At 42.9% G+C, this 18485-nt stretch overlaps 1 protein-coding gene across 1 annotated transcript; it reads right to left on the bottom strand.

Annotated features, from left to right (window-relative positions):
• Positions 1–1081: 1081 nt before the first annotated feature.
• HPSE (heparanase) lies at positions 1082–18223 on the bottom strand. Its single transcript, XM_069485456.1, has 12 exons — positions 17658–18223; positions 15973–16118; positions 14247–14372; positions 10452–10625; positions 9127–9295; positions 8730–8777; positions 8124–8217; positions 7594–7700; positions 6555–6669; positions 5893–6014; positions 4639–4785; positions 1082–1448 (listed from the first exon to the last, which is right to left on the bottom strand). Exons 1-12 carry the CDS (start codon positions 18221–18223, stop codon positions 1289–1291), a joined length of 1974 nt encoding a protein of 657 aa, XP_069341557.1. The 3' UTR covers positions 1082–1288.
• Positions 18224–18485: the final 262 nt, after the last annotated feature.

Genomic DNA, 18485 nt, shown 5'->3' with positions numbered 1-18485 from the left:
ATCCTTATGAGGATTAAAAGGCAGGGGAAAATAACAGATTCTGTCCCGGATAAAAAGCACAGAACAGTAACGTTCAGTGTTGTAGACTTGCCAACACCCTCTCCACGCCAAAGGAGCATCACTCAGAGACAATGACAGGAATCTCACTGTTGTTGGCAGTGATTGTGGAAATGGCCACACGACCCATTCCTGACCAAAAAGACTTGAGGAGGCATCAGGAGAGGTCTGCTGAACGGACCTCTGAGAAAGAGTTCAAGTCTGTGAAGGAGACACAGAAACAAGTGCTCGCTCTCTCCCTCTGGTTGCTACCTGGTCTGGCTGGGTCTGTGGAACAGCTGTAAGCCATCATGCTATCAGGGTCCGTGGACCAAACCAGCACTGAAGATAACAGAGCAGAAATGGGAAGAACCTGGATCCTTGGTGACTTGTGGCGCTGCGGGAGCCTACCCTACTTGAACTTCTTGTCACGTGGGATTATAAATCTCCTTATCGTTTAAGCTATTTGAATCAGGGTTTTCTGTTACTTGCAGCCAAAAGCTTCCCAACTGAAACAAGAACTAAAGGTAGAGAAAAAGTAAACACGAACAGAGGGTTATAATGTAATGGATGTTTTCTAGAATTTTTCCTTTTAGGAAATCAATTTCTTTTACAGTCATTTTAAAATTTCATCTGAAGTTTACATAATCTCTCCCCTCTGAATTGTCATTAACCATTTTTTTACACTATCACATCTAACCACCTGTCCTCTCATATATTATTTCTGACAATGACAAACAGAGCAGAGGGAAGAAGAGCGGCAGCATGTCGCTCTCTGTTAAGGTGCGATACACAGTTTTTCTTCTATTTGCACCTTTCACAGTTTCAAGGTTGTCGCAGTCACCTTTTCCCAACGGGAGCCCATAGGGCTGGCCCAAGAAGGAAAGAATCGGACAATCTTCTAATACCTGTTTTTAAGAATAAAAACAACTAAGCACTTTGTTAAAACTTATGCTATATCCTTCACTTTCTTGCCCCTTGACCATATTGGGAGCATTCATAGATAAAAACAGTACATGCAAAGTGCTAAGAATAGTGTCTGGCACAAGGTATTATTAGCTATTATTATTAGCAGTGCTCTACTTAAAAAGATCGCAATCCTGTGCTAAATCTAGCACTGAAATTGTCCCAATGTCTCTGCAGCTCCCACTAGTTGAATTACAATGTATCTGCTTCCTATAGTTTGAGTTGCTTTCCTCTTATCAAGACATTTGAAAAATTCAATCTCAGAGCTAGTGTATGCCTTTCATTTTCAGATGCAAGCAGCAACTTTGGCATTCCTTATCACAAAAAATCCATAGGAGAAAGCTGGCAAGCCCAGGGAACTTCCTGGGCGGAGAGGTTTTTCCGTCAAAGCGGGCAGGGTTTGATCATCCACCATCCTCAGAGTTTGACCATTGAGCTGGACAGACCTGCAAAGCAAAAAGACAGGCTGAGTTAGCCAAGTTGTGCATGCTCCATGCCTCCTACAAAAGTCATGAAATCTTTTTTAGACCAAAAAAATTTTTTTTGTGGTAGCCTATATTAATGTAACTTGTATTTTAACATTGTATCAGTTAGGCATTTGACCTAGATAATCTTTAAGATACAATGATAGAGCTGAGTAGTTGTGACAGAGACCAGATTGCCCCAAATCCTGAAATATTCACTATCTGCCCTTTACAGGAAATGGAACACATACAGTCTGTACTAGGCAACGTGATGGAGGTGTAAGAAGGTAAGCTTAACGTCTGGAGTTGCAGTTGTTTAATCTGATGACCAATACTTGAAACCATTTTTATATAAAACAATTGTATATGTGTGTGTGTGTGTGTGTATATATATATAGAGAGAGAGAGAGAGAATGGAATGGAATTTTCATGACTGTAACATAAAAATGACAGTCAGTGAAATTTCCCACTTAGAACTATGCCTATAAACCGTCTAACTCCCCTCCCTGTTGTTAAGATAATTTGGTAGAACGTATTGCTGTGATGACACCAAAACAACTTTGGCTAAACCACAGAAGAGATTAGGTTTTCTGTGTATTTCACTGTTGGAATTCAAATTCAAAGCTGTCAAAAAAAATGGAAAAAAAAAAAAAAAACAATGTAAGGACAAGTGTTATTTGTTATACATATTTGTTATTATTTCAATTGAGTTAACGCATGCTCATAGCAACAAATCCAATATGGACAGGAGCTTATGAAGGAAAGCTTTAGTCTGCTTTTGTTCTACTGACAGTTCCTTCCATAATTCCAAACAATGCTTCTACCTCTACCTTTTATTCTCAAATGTTATGAAAAGAGATAGCTCTTTTTTTTTTTTTTAGAGTCTCGCTCTGTTGCCCAGGCTAGAGTGCCGTGGCGTCAGCCTAGCTCACAGCAACCTCCACCTCCTGGGCTCAGGCAATCCTCCTGCTTCAGCCTCCTGAGTAGCTGGGACTGCAGGCACATGCCGCCATGCCTGGCTAATTTTTTTTTTTCTATTTTTAGTAGAGATGGGGTCTCAAACTCCTAATCTCAAACGATCCTCCCGAGGCGCCTCGGCCTCCCAGAGTGCTAGGATTACAGGCGTGAGCCACCGCCTGTATATTTTTCATTTTTCAAGATCTCTTATACTCTGTCCTCATTAAGTATCAGTGAGCAGTCAAACTGGTTTCCACTCACCCTTGGTCAGATGCTCAGCTCTGAGTTCTGTAACTTAAGACGTATCGACAACAAACCCACGATCGTGCCAGAGGCTAACAGGCCTGCGCTGCCGTCGTACTCAAGGCCACATGCGTTGGTTTTTGTTTTAATGCCTGTATCACATCGGTTTTTAGAGGGGGTGAGGGAGGAAATGCCATGACCATCATCAGGAAACCACATACTAAAATAGGTCTTGAAAATATCTCCAAATGACAGGCGTAAGAGTCTGCTTTGCATGAAATTAAGAACCTTGCAAGAGTATACACAAAAGTTTCAGCTCTGCTTTTGGGGAGGGTATTTTCTACAGAGTTTGAAGGTCGATCTGATCACTGGGAATTGATAACGCTGGGGGTGAGATGAGGAGCATGGGCTATACCATCAGGCTGTGCTGTTCCATCAGCGCACATGTACCTAAAAGATGCTGTACGTACACTGAGTGTAAGCTTCAGATACGCTGATTGTTTTCACACCAGGCTGGGCAATGAGGGTGGGATTTTATTTGAGGGTAGCATCTTGCTTTATATTTTGAAGTCGATAACATGACGCCAAAGAAACAGAAGATACATTTGTCAAGGTTCAGATGAAACAAAGCTGGAAAGAATTAGCAAGCAATGGATTTGGCAGAATGGGGGATACTGGGCAAAATTTATCGGAGATACATACTGCTTTTACATCCAAAATATGTTCACTTAATATTTCTTAAATATTTACTATGCAGGACCCTCATAGGCAATATACAAGTTGTTCATGTAAGAAATAATTTGTAAAGGTGGCCATTGTTTAACTTTCTGAAGTCATTAATATGAGCAAGTGTTTAAATCTTGCACTCATAAACTTATCTAAGATACTTTTTTTGCAAAATTTTAAAGAGAAAAGAATAGAGGTAATATGTATGCATCAAAAGAATTTTGGGAAATAAAACATTATCCATAATTTGAATTTTCTAATTATAAAACATGAAATGTGTGATCAGGATCTGCTAGATAGAACCAAAAGATGTCCTTGGAGAAACTGGGAACATTTATCCTGAAGAGAAAACAATCCAATTGTCCTTAAGAAATTTGAGATGGGGCGTGGTGGCTCATGCCTGTAATCCTAGCACTCTGGGAGGCCGAGGTGGGTAGATCGCTCGAGGTCAGGAGTTCGAGACCAGCCTGAACAAGAGCGAGACCCTATCTCTACTAAAAATAGAAAGAAATTATCTGGCCAACTAAAAATATATATAAAAAAAATTAGCCAGGCATAGTGGCACATGCCTGTAGTCCCAGCTACTTGGGAGGCTGAGGCAGGAGGATCGCTTGAGCCCAGGAGTTTGAGGTTGCTGTGAGCTATGATGACACCACAGCACTCTAGCCCGGGTGAGCGAGACTGTCTCAAAAAAAAAAAAAAAAAAAAAAATATATATATATATATATATGCACACACACATACACATATACATACACACATTAGAACTCACTTCAAATAATCTACCTAGAAGTACATTTCTGGCCATTTTTTTTTTCTTGCTCTAACCAATTAAAAAAATTACTTTATCGCTGTAAGAGAATCACACCCATCTCATGTGGTATAATATTTTATACCAACTAACATGCCTTTAGTAGTAATTATATATAGGTATGTTTTGTTTTAGGAGTGTGTTATCAAGTCTTTTTACAGTAAATATTGTAAATGCATTGAGTGGATGTTAATATATCAAGTTATTTTGAAAAGCAAACTATTCTCTAAGGTAACTGCTAGCTGGTATTCATATCCTTCTTCTTTGGACTCTCAGGGTTACATAAGTATTCATCTATAAACTTCCTGAATATTACAAATTATAAAAACTTGAAATAGTTGACTTTTTTCTTTTTTGCTTCCTATCAAAACTCTCTATTCTGATAAATGCCAATAATTTATTGAAAGTTCGGAAGGAATAAGAAAAATTACTTACTTGGAAAGTAATCCATCAAGTCCTGAAGGTTTTACAAGGTATTTATCCACTTGCTTGTTAAATAAATAATAGGGTAACTGCAAGTGCTTGGTGACATTGTGGAGGTTTATGGCATACAGAGTTAAATCTCCTTCTTTATACCTTGGGCTAAAAGCAAATAGGTCAACTCAATAAAAATATTTACGTCACTTAAGCAGTTAAAAACTAAATTACAAATGTGATCATGGATACTAAGTATTAGCATCCATAATGATGATGGGACCTCTTAGTGTCTTTCCTTTTACGATAATATCACACCACTCATGTGGTCCTATTTTGAAAACATGATAAAAAACATTGCTCTTCACGCTACCACGTTCTGGGCTAGAGCACCCTGAGATCTTTGCTGCTTGGCTGGCTGAGGTGCTAGAAAGTTAAATGGTAAAATTCAAATTATAAACTGTATCAACAAGGGGCTTTTCCTAGCCTTAGAAAGGGACCAAAACAAATAAGAAAATTAAATCTATTGACACTTTTCAGAATTGATCCATTCAAACCATTCCCCCACTACTTCCTGGAGTTGTCCTCACCATCCATGGAGCTCCCAGTTGCCAGAAATGGGAAATGGTAGGTGGGGGTTTTGGCTAGAATTAGCATTTTAGTATCGTCCTATAAGGAATGGTAGAGTGAAATTAATAAGAAGAGAAAAACCCTGAGATTTAGCAACATTCTTTGCCACCTAAAGGAAGAGAGCGAGGCTACAAAGATCTCTACGGCCTCTCAGCTCCAGAAACCGTGGTTGCAACTTTTGTAAGTAATATTGTTGTTGGTGTTATTGTTCTCCTTCTTCTTTCAATTCTTCTTCTTCCGTATTAAATGTATCAGGTTTGATGCAAGGAGATAAATATATTCATATTAATTCATATACACTCAGTAGTCCTTCAATGAATTAATTGTTCGTATAAAAATAGTAATTTTTCTTACATTCCTATTTATTAAAATTCAAGGTGTATTTCCATTATAGATTATGACAATTAGAATCACTGTATAAATCTTTGCTGGACTGCAAATGCCTATGTCTAAGCAACATTTTGTTTAAATTTAGACTCTAGCATCAGATCACTATGAATACAAAAAGCAGAGCAGAACAAAAAAGGACCCTGACACGTTTTAGACCTACTGTATGTACACGTGGCAAGAGGGTGTTTGAGTAGGAAGTTGTGTGCTCTACCAATGAAAACTTGCTGACGGGTCAAGGCCACGTGTCATACTTGCCTTTGGCTGATGTCTGTGCAATGAAGGTATACGCGAAGTTTGCTTCCGGTTCGACCTTTCACACTTGCCATGAACACACGGGTGCCCACCAATTTCTTAAACAGAAGAGAGAGCCAATAATCCTAGTTGTGGTTGGGGGGAGGAGAGACAAAAATAGATCATTACTTATTTCTTTAGCAAAACCAGGCCGGGCATGGTGGCTCTTACGCCTGTAATCTTAGCACTCTGGGAGGCCAAGGCGAGAGGATCGCTCAAGGTCAGCAGTTCAAGACCAGCCTGAGCAAGAGCGAGACTCCGTCCTACTAAAAATAGAAAGAAATTATCTGGACAACTAAAATTATATATAGAAAAAAAAATTAGCCGGGCATGGTGGCGCATGCCTGTAGTCCCAGCTACTCGGGAGGCTGAGGCAGGAGGATCGCTTGAGCCCAGGAGTTTGAGGTTGCTGTGAGCTAGGCTGACGCCACAGCACTCTAGCCAGGGCAAAAGAGTGAGATTCTGTCTCCAAAAAAAAAAAAAAAAAGGTGATCTCGAAGTTTCCCTCCAACTTGTCATCACTGGATTTGGCTATTTACTGAGAGGACTGATGATTCCTGGGAGGTTCAGATCAGGGTCCCTGAGTACATGTTACTCGTAGAAATAAGAAAATAACGATCACTCACAGGTAAAGGTTCGAAGTTCTCATCCACCAGGTGGTAGTTTCCGGCACCAAAGAACACCTGTCGCATCACCACTTCGATGCCCATCCGGGCCGACAGGCCCAGTTTGTCCAGCCACCTGGGACACAGTGGGACCAAGCTTTCTTCAGGTTTGGAAACAAAATTGCTCAATTCTAATTACACACTATCCTGCTTTCGCCCTCTACGTGGGACGAATTAACAGTAAACCAGCAAAGCGGCATTGATTATAAACAGGTCACTGGAATGGAACGGCGACTGCGCATGGCAGAGTCCCTCCCACCACATCTGCCCCCGAGAGAGTGTGACAAGGAGTCCTGGCAGACTGTCGGTGGGCCGGAGGGGTCCCTCCACAAAGCAGAGTAGACACACTCCAAATCCTCCCATCCCAAATCTTTAGTTAATGGCAAAACAAACACCTCTGTTCTTTTCTCTACTCGTGCCCACAGGAGCACAAAGGATTTGTGCTTTACTCTGGGTTTATAAAGCATGAGGACGGAGGAGGAAAGAGGAAGAAACACCTCAATGTGAGGATACGGAATTATAGATTAACAGAGGGATCAAATGTAAGTAAACCAGGAGTTTAAAGCAATCAAGTTTGTAGTGTTGGAGAATGAGGTGATTTAGTGAATCTTTAAATTCACTGACAGCCTCTCTGGTGGGACCTCACACCTTCCGCTCTACACTTCTTGGGACTCTATAAATACAGCTGCATACGCAAAGTATCCATCTCAGCGCCAAAGCTCTAGACGGGCATTCTTTTACAACGCACGTCCTTAGAGGAAGGACCGTTTGGCATATTTACGGGCCATAGTTAAAGACCAATATTTCTATTATAAAACAATTAATTCTTCTTACAAGGATTAATTTGAGACACCTGTCAAAGATGCTCAACAAGCTTTAGTAAATCATTTTCATGCAAAATCTGGCACAAACTTTGGGGCTCTGCCACTGACACCGTCTTGGATCTGCTTTTTGGCGGAGGAAGGCCGGACCCCCAGAGCCTGTGGGGCTGCTCACTCACATGAAGCCAGCTGCAAAGGTGTTGGAGAGCAAGGGCGCCCCGCCCCCGTACGCAGAGCTTGTCTCTCCCAGCCAGACCTTCTTGCTGGGCCTGGTCTCCTCCACCACCTGTGCAAGAGGAAAGTCTCCATGATAGCTGCAAACAAGCTGAGCAGCTGCAGCGTCGAAGATTAACAGCGTTCAAAACCTGTATTCCGAGACCCATCCAAGCTATATAGTTACAAAATACGCTCACAGTCATTCAGGTCTCAGGCAATTTTCTTGTATTGGAATACTACGGTGTGGAAGGAATGTAAACAAACCCATTCTTATGGTCTATGGTAGTTAATGCCACTAAGTATTTTTAATTTCTAATCAACATACATCGGTAAGACCTAATGTTAAGGGGGAAACCAGTGGTGAATAAGTCATAGTGCTTGTTCTCCAAAATTAGAAAAACACGTAAATATATACGTACACCTATAGAATTTAGAACTAGACTATAAACTAAGGATTCTAGTCTTACGTTAAAACTTTTAAAAAGACTATTACCTGAAAAATTTTTTGCACAGATGAAATAAAAGTGTCCAACACATCAGGGTTGAGAAAATCTTCTTTGGTAGCAATTCGTCCATTCAAATAGTAGCTAAATTATTCAGAAAATATTCAGGGGGGAAAAAAAAGGACAAACTTTACTTTCTGTTTTTAGGTCAATTGTTGACCTTCTTCCTACCTCTCCCACCCACCTATTATTTCCAGAAATTCTGCCAAGGAAAGACCAATATGGAAGGGTGAGATGAGGAAGAGTCCATTCTATCCAAAGAACTAGAAATCAGTTGCTCTGTCTTGAAAAGGCACAGTTAAGAGAGTAGGTATCCACTGGTTACCAGTTCTTTGGCAAGCAATTGGTTTTAGCTACTTGTAAGTTCCATGGGTTAATTGGCAAGATCTTTATATTAATAGAAACCACCACATTATTTAAAAAGAACTTAAAATTTTTGTTTTATTAAAATTCTACAGTGCTTCTTGAGACACCATTTGTGTCTAATTTGTACTATAGAGCCAATTAGCAGTCAAATGGAAATAAGTTTTTGAAAACTAGGTAATAAAAAAAGCTGGCATTTCTTTTCTAGTATCAAGAATAGGAGACATACTTACTGATGCCATGTAACTGAATCAATCACACCTCCCCCAGCCTCCAGGAAACTAGAAAAAAAATTCTATTATCATTTAATCATCATATGCAGTACAAACACACACACACACACACACACACACACACACAATATATGCATGAGAATTTTATTCCCTAGAAATAGTCTGGTTACTGCTTTAGGATCAGGGAAACACTAACTTTCTCATTCTGATAGCAAATTTTATCATAGATGCCATTTGCCCCAGAATCCTTGATATGATGAACTAATCAATATTTCTTCTTTTGGTAAACCTTGCAGTCAGGCCGCAGATTGTGTAGTAACCTGTGGACTACTGAGGATTCTTCACCAGAGAGGGATGTTTATTTTTAAGAAGTGGTTCAGTATCTTCTAGCTCCTACCTCTTGAGCATCTTAACAGTCTTTCCCCGAGGCTGACCGACATCAGGGCCATAGAGCTTTGCGTTTTTGTAAGTGGACTTTCTTAGAAGTTTATGCAATTCAATAAAATCTTCTCCTAACTGTAATCCATCGATGAAAATACCAGACTTCTTCCGGAAACTGTTAGGTTCTGAAAGACAGCAATTCCCAAAATAATATTCACTCAGAAATGTTTTATTTAAAAGCAAACATACAGGCTGGGAGCAGTGGCTCACACCTGTAATCCTAGCACTCTGGGAGGCCAAGGTGGGAGGTTTGCTCAAGGTCAGGAGTTCGAGACCAGCCTGAGCAAGAGCGAGACCCCGTCTCTACTAAAAATAGAAAGGAATTATATGGACAACTAAAACTGTATATAGAAAAAATTAGCCAGGCATGGTGGCACATGCCTATAGTCCCAGCTACTCGGGAGGCTGAGGCAGGAGGATCGCTTGAGCCCAGGAGTTTGAGGTTGCTGTGAGCTAGGCTGATGCCATGGCACTCGCCCGGGTAACAGAGTGAGACTCTGTCTCAAAAATAAATAAATAAATAAAATAAAGTTTATAATGGGACTATTAAACCGATAGAAATATTGGTTTGGATATTTGGAAAATATAATAATGTTCATTATTTAATAAGCTAATTTACTTTTAAAAGAGTTTGGGCAGGAGAAAGATGTGCTCATTATATTACCACATCTCATTTCCCATTTTATCTTCAGTTCCATTGGCTGATGTGCGGAGAAAACGCTATAAATGTTTTGAATAAATGTGGCTAATCATTAATACTTTAGTTAGAATTTATAAGTTCCTTGAAAAAAAGCAAAGAAGGAGACAATCAGGAGCTTGACCCAGGTAGGATTCTATAGCGGAAAGTTCTAGACAGCTTGAGCATATAATGACAGTTGGGATGACTTGCTGAGATTAACTGACAAGCTGAGAAACAGAGAAAGGAAGGGAACAGTGAAACCAAACTGCCTGCTTCACATTGTTAAGTCCAGCCTGACAAGCGTAACAAGGTTAAGTGACTTTGAAAATCTCAAGGGAATCCAGGAGCCAGGAAGGCTGCTGGCTGCAACTAGTGGTTCTCACCTCAAGCGTAACCTAAACTGGGATTCACAGTAGGTTCTGGGATATATTATAAAGGAGTTTTCTGCCACAGGCAGTTCCAAATGTTGCATTGTTGAGCACTTACAAGAATGTGCCCAGGCAGAAGTATATTTGCTAATACGAAAAAGAATGTCAGAAATAGGAAAAAATAATGGCGGTGGGGAATCCCCTTATGAATGACATGTCCCCTGGGGTACTTACCATTGCCTAGTTCCCAAGAAATGTTATAATTCTTGGAAGAGCAGTAGTCCAGGAGCAACTGAGCATTAGAACTGTTCCACTGCAAATCTGCCGTTCTTAGTAATGCATTTAGACCAAAGATCAAGTCCAGTCCTGAGCAATTTGCAAAAGTGTACAGCATATCCACTGAGCTTCCTGAAAGAAAAAGTTTGTAATTTAATGGTTAGGTCAACACCCACAATGACAAAGTCTTCCAGACTTACTCTTCACAGTGAATTTCTTTTTTTTTTTTTTTTGAGACAGAGTCTCACTCTGTTGCCCAGGCTAGAGTGAGTGCCGTGGCGTCAGCCTAGCTCACAGCAACCTCAAACTCCTGAGTTCAAGGGATCCTCCTGTCTCAGCCTCCCGAGTAGCTGGGACTACAGGCATGTGCCACCATGCCCGGCTAATTTTTTCTATATATATTTTTAGCTGTCCATATAATTTCTTTCTATTTTTAGTAGAGATGGGGTCTCGCTCTTGCTCAGGCTGGTCTCGAACTCCTGAGCTCAAACGATCCACCCACCTCGGCCTCCCAGAGTGCTAGGATTACAGGCGGTGAGCCACCGCGCCCGGCCCACAGTGAATTTCTATAATACTTCTGTTGTTAAATCGAAGGAGTTCTATTCCTAAGAAGTGACTATAATTATATCTAAGAAACAATAAAATTGGACAAGGAAATTAAAAAAATAAAAATCTGGCTTCATTTGAATGGAGTCCCGGAGAAGAAACCAGAAGCTCTGGCCCGGCACTCATGTTTTGTTCAAGTGACATCAGGTGAATTGGAGAAACCACAATTTATGGCTCAGTGCTCAACATGCACAGCCAGACTGTCATGAGTCAGCATAGACCCCACTCTTTATAATCTAAATATCTCTACTTGTGAACTCAGTTATAAAATATTTTGGTAATTTTAGTTATATTTAAAACATTTTTTTAAAAAATCCTATATATGATTTATCAATTTAAAATGAATAGAATTTTACGTTAAAAAATTGGCCTAGGGCTGTGACCATGGTTTCCAAACTACATGCCAAGGCACCCTAGGGAGCCACAGTGAATTCATGGATATGCTTGTAGTATTTAGCAAATAAAAATAAACCACACCTAGTTAAATTGAAACTTCAGATAAGTAATGACTAATTTTTAGTGTATGTCCTATACAAGAGTTGACAAATACTTAATGCTAAAAAAAATATTATTTCTCTGAAATTCAAATCTAACCACACACCTATTCACAGAAGCAATACAGGATCTTTTAAGTTTGCAAGGGAAAAATGTAACATCTATTGGACATAACAATAACCATTACTTTTAGGTTGTTTAGACCTAACAATTTAATAATCAAAACACTAAAAAAAAAAAATCAAAATTTTTAGCCTCTTTATGGTGTAAAAAAAATTTCTGAGACACTAAGGTGCTACCAAGAGTTTGGGAACTTCTTTACTCTGCTTTTTTAACCATTAGCTAGTCTATAATTACTTTTTGAGAGTGGCAATAATATAATTTTAAGTGTTATCTTTAAATCAATAATCACATGCATAAGTTCTTGCCATTATTCACACATACTTAGAGTGATCTGTTACACAGTAATTCACTGTGAGAATAGTTTTTTAAAAAAACTCTGTCAAACTTATAACTTTTCTCTTTAAAAGTGACTTTGTTCTTCTTTGTTTCTAAGTCTCTGGGCTGAATGACTTGGATAACTGTAGCATCCAAGTAATTCCTGGATTTAACATTTCTGATAAAGGCTGCCAAGGAGAAATTACTCTAGCAAGCTGCTTTCGGTATATTTTTGTTTGTTTGTTTGTTTCTGAGACAAGGTCTCACCTTGTAGTGGAGGCTGGAGTGCAGTGGTACAATCACAGCTCACTGCAGCCTTGAACTCCTGGGCCCACATGATCCTCCTGCCTCAGCCTCCCAAGTAGATGGGACTACACGTGCGTGCCACCGCGCCTGGCTAATTTTTCTTACTTCTTGTAGAGACTGGATTTCCTTATGTTGCCCAGGCTGGTCTTGAACTCCTGGCTTCAAGCAGTCTTCCCACCTTGGCCTCCCAAAGTGCCGGGATGACAGGTGTGAGTCACTGCACCTGGCCTGCTTTAGGTGTTTTGATATTTGCTGTGTCACCCACTTCCACAGACTGCTGCCTACCATCAAGAAGTGACAGACGTCAGGGTGTGAAACGCTGCCAGAGTCCAGCGACCCAGAATTCTACTGGATCTTAGAGCCACAGCCGAGGACAAAAGGGAGGCTTTGGGGTCACCACGTCTACGCCAAACCTCCACCTTCATTTTTCTATGAGGAAACTGAGGTCCAGATAAATTAAGTGCTTTGCCCAATATCACACAGCCATTTGGTGGCAGTGCCATTACTAGAGCCTGTCACAAAGGGGTGACTCAACTACCTTAGTCGAAACTCTACTGTAGGTTTATATACTGCAAAATCATGTTGTAGAAAGTGCCCTGGATCAAGAATTGTAAGACCCGATTTCCAGGTCCAGCTCTCCCACTCAGAGGCTGCAATAAGACCGGGGTAACATCTTTACCCCACGGGAGCCTCAGCCGTGGCTCTGTAGGCCTGGCACAGGCACCATGACGTGTGTACCCCAAATTCCAAGGTTGAAGTGGCACGTGTGAAAACTGTCTGTAAATCATTAAAAACCCTTACGGTTATAACACTGTTATTGCCCACCCCCTTTACAAAGATTATAGCATCTTTAAAAAACCCCAAGTGTTTGCATTTTAGAGTATTTATTCAACTCATACTTTTCCCTTCCTTTATTTCTTCATTCTTCCAAATGCACTTGGAATTTATGTAGCTTGAAGTTCCACTATACACCTCTTATAACACAATAAACGGTAAAGTCTCTTAGAATACAGGCTATAGATGACTGAGTTCAAAATTACTCTTTTTTTTTTTCTTCTCTCTCTCTCTCTCTTTTTTTTTTTTTTTAAGGCTGGTCAAGTGAAGCAGTGGGAATGGAGAAGGAACAAAAGAATCTGTAACTGGTTGTGATCAATTAGTTGTAAACACCACAAAATTACTCTTAAAAGAGCCAACCAGCCTACTTCTTCTCTTAAATAGGAAGACCAATTAAAAAAAAACAAAAAAACAACCTTCTAACTAATTATCCTATTCCCAACCATTTTCCAAACTCTTACAGCTTACTGTATGAGAAAGCGGAAACATCCTTGGGATGCAGATAAACTAGACATTGCATTACGGCCTGTAAGTTTGTAGCAGGGCGTCCAGCATCCAGCGTGGGACTGGGTGCTGGGGGTGGGAAAGAGTGGGTGATGAGGAAGAGAGGTGGAGATGGAAAGAAAAGAATTTGCTCATTAAGTATGATTATTTTAATAATGGAGTCCTCCTTTCTGCAGTCACGCCCAGAATGACATCCGTAACATTGCTTCCTTTTCCTGCCCAAACCAGTTTACGATGTGAGTCTACGTTCTCATGACAAATGTTTTTGTCATCTTCTACGTAAGTGGAGCACACCCTCCAAGAGGACCTGTACTAGAAAACTTACGTTTATCTAATGATCATGAATGATGGGTTGAGTTCTATCTTTCACTGTGCGGCTAGTGAGCAAAGTGAGATGGGAAAAAATAAAATAAAAGTTTTAGACTAAGGATTTCCCATTGACTCTTGCTAGTATTTGGGTATCGTACAGCTGTGCACACCTGCTGTTAACCTCACTAGAGTCAAGCCCAGGTCCAACCCGTCCGGATATTCTTGGGACGGAACACCTGCAGGGTGCCTTTCATGTCTTACGTGAGTAGGTGCTGTTGTTGAACTTCTTCTGATACTGTTCTCTGAGTAGCAGCTGCTCCTGGAAAGGCCATTCCAGCTCTAACTTCTTCTGCACCTCAGAAGGGATGGGTCCAGATTTGCAAATATCTGCAAGTGGAAGAGATCATTTAGAGGGTCTGTTTGCACCGAGAGAAGGCTGAAGTCCTATTCACAACATATTTAGTTAGCTATGTATAAGACTAAAACAGGATAGTTAAATTTTTGGTGACGAGGTGTGAGATCAGAGAAAGACAGACTCTGTTACACATGTCAACTTCACAGGCTCACCAGTCCCCGCAGAAAAACAACCAAAGGGCAGGTTTCCTTAGAAACACTGAACACACCCTGGACACACACACCTCGGACATAATTTCAGAAGACTCCTCCGAAGCTTAAGTTACCAGAGAACCCTCCTGAAGAAATCATAGTTCAGTTCTCTTTCAAAATCCATAGAAATTTGTTTTACACGGACTATATGTGCCTTGTGGTGGTTTCCTCCTACTACAGTGGAAGGTAGAACCCGTACTGGTGACTTTTTTCCCTTTAAATTTGGTACCATCAAAGCTGCTGGGACCACAACCTGCACGCTTGGAAAAAGCCACCACCATCCTGTGTCACAAGACCACAGGTCGCCCAGCACTCGTTGCCAGGGCTGGCCAACACACCGCCGACTTCCCTTCTGGGAAGCTGCACACTGTGCTCACATAGAACGTTCCAGAGGAACCTGAAGACTCCCAGTGCTCCCCCCACCAACAGCATGAAGAAAACCGATAAGCCAAGGACACTTTCCCGCCTAAACTCATGAGAGCTTTCAGACACACGTGACTGGCGGGAAAGGGCCAAGTCTAAACCTAAACTCTTCCAACTTGTTGTTCAAAGAGAACCCTCCTGCCTTTTTTCTATTTTTCTAATTCTTATTCTGTTAATTTTGACCCAATTGCTGATGAACTGTCCTAAATACTTCCTAACTGGAGACAATAAACAGAAGAAAAATATGTAATGTATGAAACGATTAAATATTCCTCATGAGTATGTATATTATACCCACATTATTATAATTTAATGATATATACAGTATTATTTTTTATATATATATATATATTTTTTTTTTTTTTTTGAGACAGAGTTTCACTCTGTTGCCCGGGCTAGAGTGCTGTGGCGTCAGCCTAGCTCACAGCAACCTCAGACTCCTGGGCTCAAGCAATCCTCCTGCCTCAGCCTCCCGAGTAGCTGGGACTACAGGTGAGCATCACCACACCTGCCTAATTTTTTTCTGTTATTAGTTGCCTAGCTAATTTTTTTCTATTTTTAGTAGAGACGGGGGGAGGGGGTCTCTCTCTTGCTTAGGCTGGTGTCGAACTCCTGACCTCCAGCGATCCTCCCACCTCAGCCTCCCAGAGTGCTAGGATTACAGGTGTGATCTGTATTACAGCAGCTCTGTCCTTCAGCTATGACCACTGTACCATTCACAGCACGGTTAACCCTCAGTTGCACCCAGCACAGCTTCTCTGTGAAGTCCCACGTCCACGCACGCGTGGTGACGAGGACCCTGCCCACCGCGTCCTCCTTTTGCTTAGGAGCCTCCACGGGTCAGCGGGGGCCCTTGGTCTCTCGTTGTTAGGTGAGAGCAAGCACAGTTTTCTCCGAGCGTTCTCATGATGGACTCGAGTTAATTAAAATACATAATGAATGTTTAAAAAAGTTTCACCCTGGTTGACTTGAGATTGCCAGTAACTTCTCTCTTCAAAAGTTGGTTCCTTCTTGGGATCGAAAATTAGAAAGTCTGTCTTGGTGCCACCAAACCTCAGGTACGCAGGAGACAAACCTCTGGCCAAGGTACGCAGCTTTGGAGAACTGTGAGGCAAGGAGACAAGCAAGAATATATATTTATTTTTTCCAAGACACTCTAGTCAAACATTTTCACTTCCTTCTCTCTGGGTGGGACCTATTTCCTAGCAACCAGCTGTGCAGGCCTTGGAGGAAGTCATATTGTTTGAAAGGGGAGTCGTTTGACTCTGAATCTAACTGCAAGGTTGTTCTTCTAGGCAACTGCAGGCAACTTGGAGCTCTAATTTGGGCGAGAGCTTTTTGTTTTATTTATTTATTTATTTATTTTGGAGGCAGGAGTGGTGTCATCATAGCTCACTCAACCTCAAACTCCTGACCTCAAGCGATCCTCCTGCCTCAGCCTCCTGAGTAGCTGGGACTGTAGGCATGTGCCACCACGCCTGGCTAATTTTTGTATTTTTTATAGAGATGGGGTCTTGCTCTTGCTCAGGGTGGTCTCAAACTCCTGGCCTCAAGGAATCCTCCCACCTCGGCCTCCCAAAGTGCTGGGATTACAGGTGTGAGCCACCGTGCCGAGCTAGGAAAGAAATTAAAAGATGGAAATTGGCCAAAGGATGGGTCTCCTGCATTGAAGACTTCAGCGATTCCTCCTCACCATATTTTTTCTTGGTGGCTTCACAGCTCCTAAACGTACTGTGGGCCCCAGCACTAGGAAATGCAGCAATAAAGCGAGACTTCAGAAATGTTGTCACCCTGGAAGTCACCCTGACTGAAACAGCTCAAAACCACTGGAAGATACACGGAAATGCTAAATTGGACCAAGTCAGGAAGAAGAAAGCCATTTTCAGTGTGGTACCAACTCAAATAAAAATAAATCTCAGGGAGGGGGGAATAGAGCATTACTATTTAGTGGGTACAAAGTCTCAGTTTGGGAGGCTGAAAAAGTTCCAAGATAGATAGTTGGGGATATTTGCCAACTTAATGCCACTGAAGTGCACACTTCAAAATGGTTAAAATGTTAAGTTTCGGGTGGGGCGCCGTGGCTCACGCCTGTAATCCTAGCACCCTGGGAGGCCAAGGCGGGAGGGTCTTTTGAGGTCAGGAGTTCGAGACCAGCGTGAGCAAGAGTGAGACCCCCGTCTCTACTAAAAATAGAAAGAAATTAGCTGGTTGTGTCGCGTGCACCTGTAGTCCCAGCTACTCAGGAGGCTGAGACAGGAGGATCACTTGAGCCCAGGAGTGTGAGGTTGCAGTGAGCTGTGATGACGCCACTGCACTCTACCTGTGGGGACAGAGCGAGGTTCTGTCTGAAAAAAAAAAAAAAAAAAAATCTTCCTAAGAGTTTGAAAGACGGAAGCCTGATCCACAATCTTATTGTCCTGCCCTGCCCCGCAAACCCAAGCGCTCACAGCCCTCCAGGTGCACTTGCCCGGGGTCCCTCCTCCTAGCGAGGTGCTGGGCAAGCGGGCAGTTTCTCTTCCAAATTTCCTCTTCCCCCTGGCCCTCAGGCTGGCTCTCGTGCCCAGGAGACGAGAGTGGCCGGCGGGGCAGGCACGGGGGTCAGGAGGACCGGAGAGGGAACAGGATCGGGATTCCGGCGCTTACCCCAGGAAAGTGAGGAAGCGCGGGTCGGTGGCCAGGTTGGCGTCGATGGTGAAGGACAGGAAGGCGGGACTCAGCAGGTGCAGCGGCTGCTCGGTGAAGAAGTCCAGCTCCACGGCGTCCTGGGCGCGCGGGCACAGGGGACCGAGCGGCCCCAGGAGCAGCAGCGGCAGCAGCGGCGACAGCGGCGGCAGCCGCAGCCCCGGCCCCGGGCGCGGAGGCATCTCGGGCGCACCTGGCCGCCCCCCCGCGAGCAGCCGCGCGGCGAGGACGGCGAGGACGACTCGCGCCCTTTTCTCCTCCCCGCCCCGCCCCCCGGACTCCATCCCTGCCCCTCCCCCCGCGCCCCTCCCCCCGCGCCCTTTGCATCCCGCCCCGCCCCCTCGCTCACTCCCACTTCCTCGCTGGCTTCCCCGGTGGCAGTCGTGCGCACTTACGAAGCCACCCACGCCCAGCCGAAGGGTGCGGATCTGGCCGCGATCCAGGCGCCCAGGAGGCCCGGCCGGGCATCCGGGACGGGGCATCCCGGTCACAGTCACCTGCGCGAGGTTCCCCGCGTCCCCTCCCATCCAGGTGGCGCCAGGTCTCCTTCTGCTGACCCTCCACTAAAGCCTCCAACTGGGCATGCATCCCCTCCCAGCTGGCTCATAAACGCCTCCTTGTCACTTGAGCCAGCCAAAATCTGCTTAACCCCGTGTCCCCTGGCCAGGCAGCTGTTTCTCAGGTCCCTTGGGTTTTTTTGCCTGAAAAACGTGACCCAGGCATCGGCTAACCTGCAGCTAGAAAGAGATCAATCGCCAAAAATTCCTTATCAGTTTCTCATGAAAACAG

Source organism: Eulemur rufifrons, chromosome 13, assembly GCF_041146395.1.
Source record: "Eulemur rufifrons isolate Redbay chromosome 13, OSU_ERuf_1, whole genome shotgun sequence".
NCBI classification, from domain to species: domain Eukaryota; kingdom Metazoa; phylum Chordata; class Mammalia; order Primates; family Lemuridae; genus Eulemur; species Eulemur rufifrons.
Note: the sequence above shows the minus strand (reverse complement) of the source record. Positions and strands in the feature narration are given on the sequence as shown.

Bases quoted from the DNA above. Each gene is read 5' to 3' on its own strand.
- HPSE (XM_069485456.1), bottom strand. From the start codon at position 18,223: ATGGGAGGGGACGCGGGGAACCTCGCGCAGGTGACTGTGACCGGGATG. The intron at 16,119-17,657 runs GTAAGCGCCGGA...CTTGCCTCACAG, and splicing joins CGCTTCCTCACTTTCCTGGG to TTCTCCAAAGCTGCGTACCT. The intron at 7,701-8,123 runs GTAATAGTCTTT...CCTCTTGCACAG, and splicing joins CTGTGCAAAAAATTTTTCAG to GTGGTGGAGGAGACCAGGCC.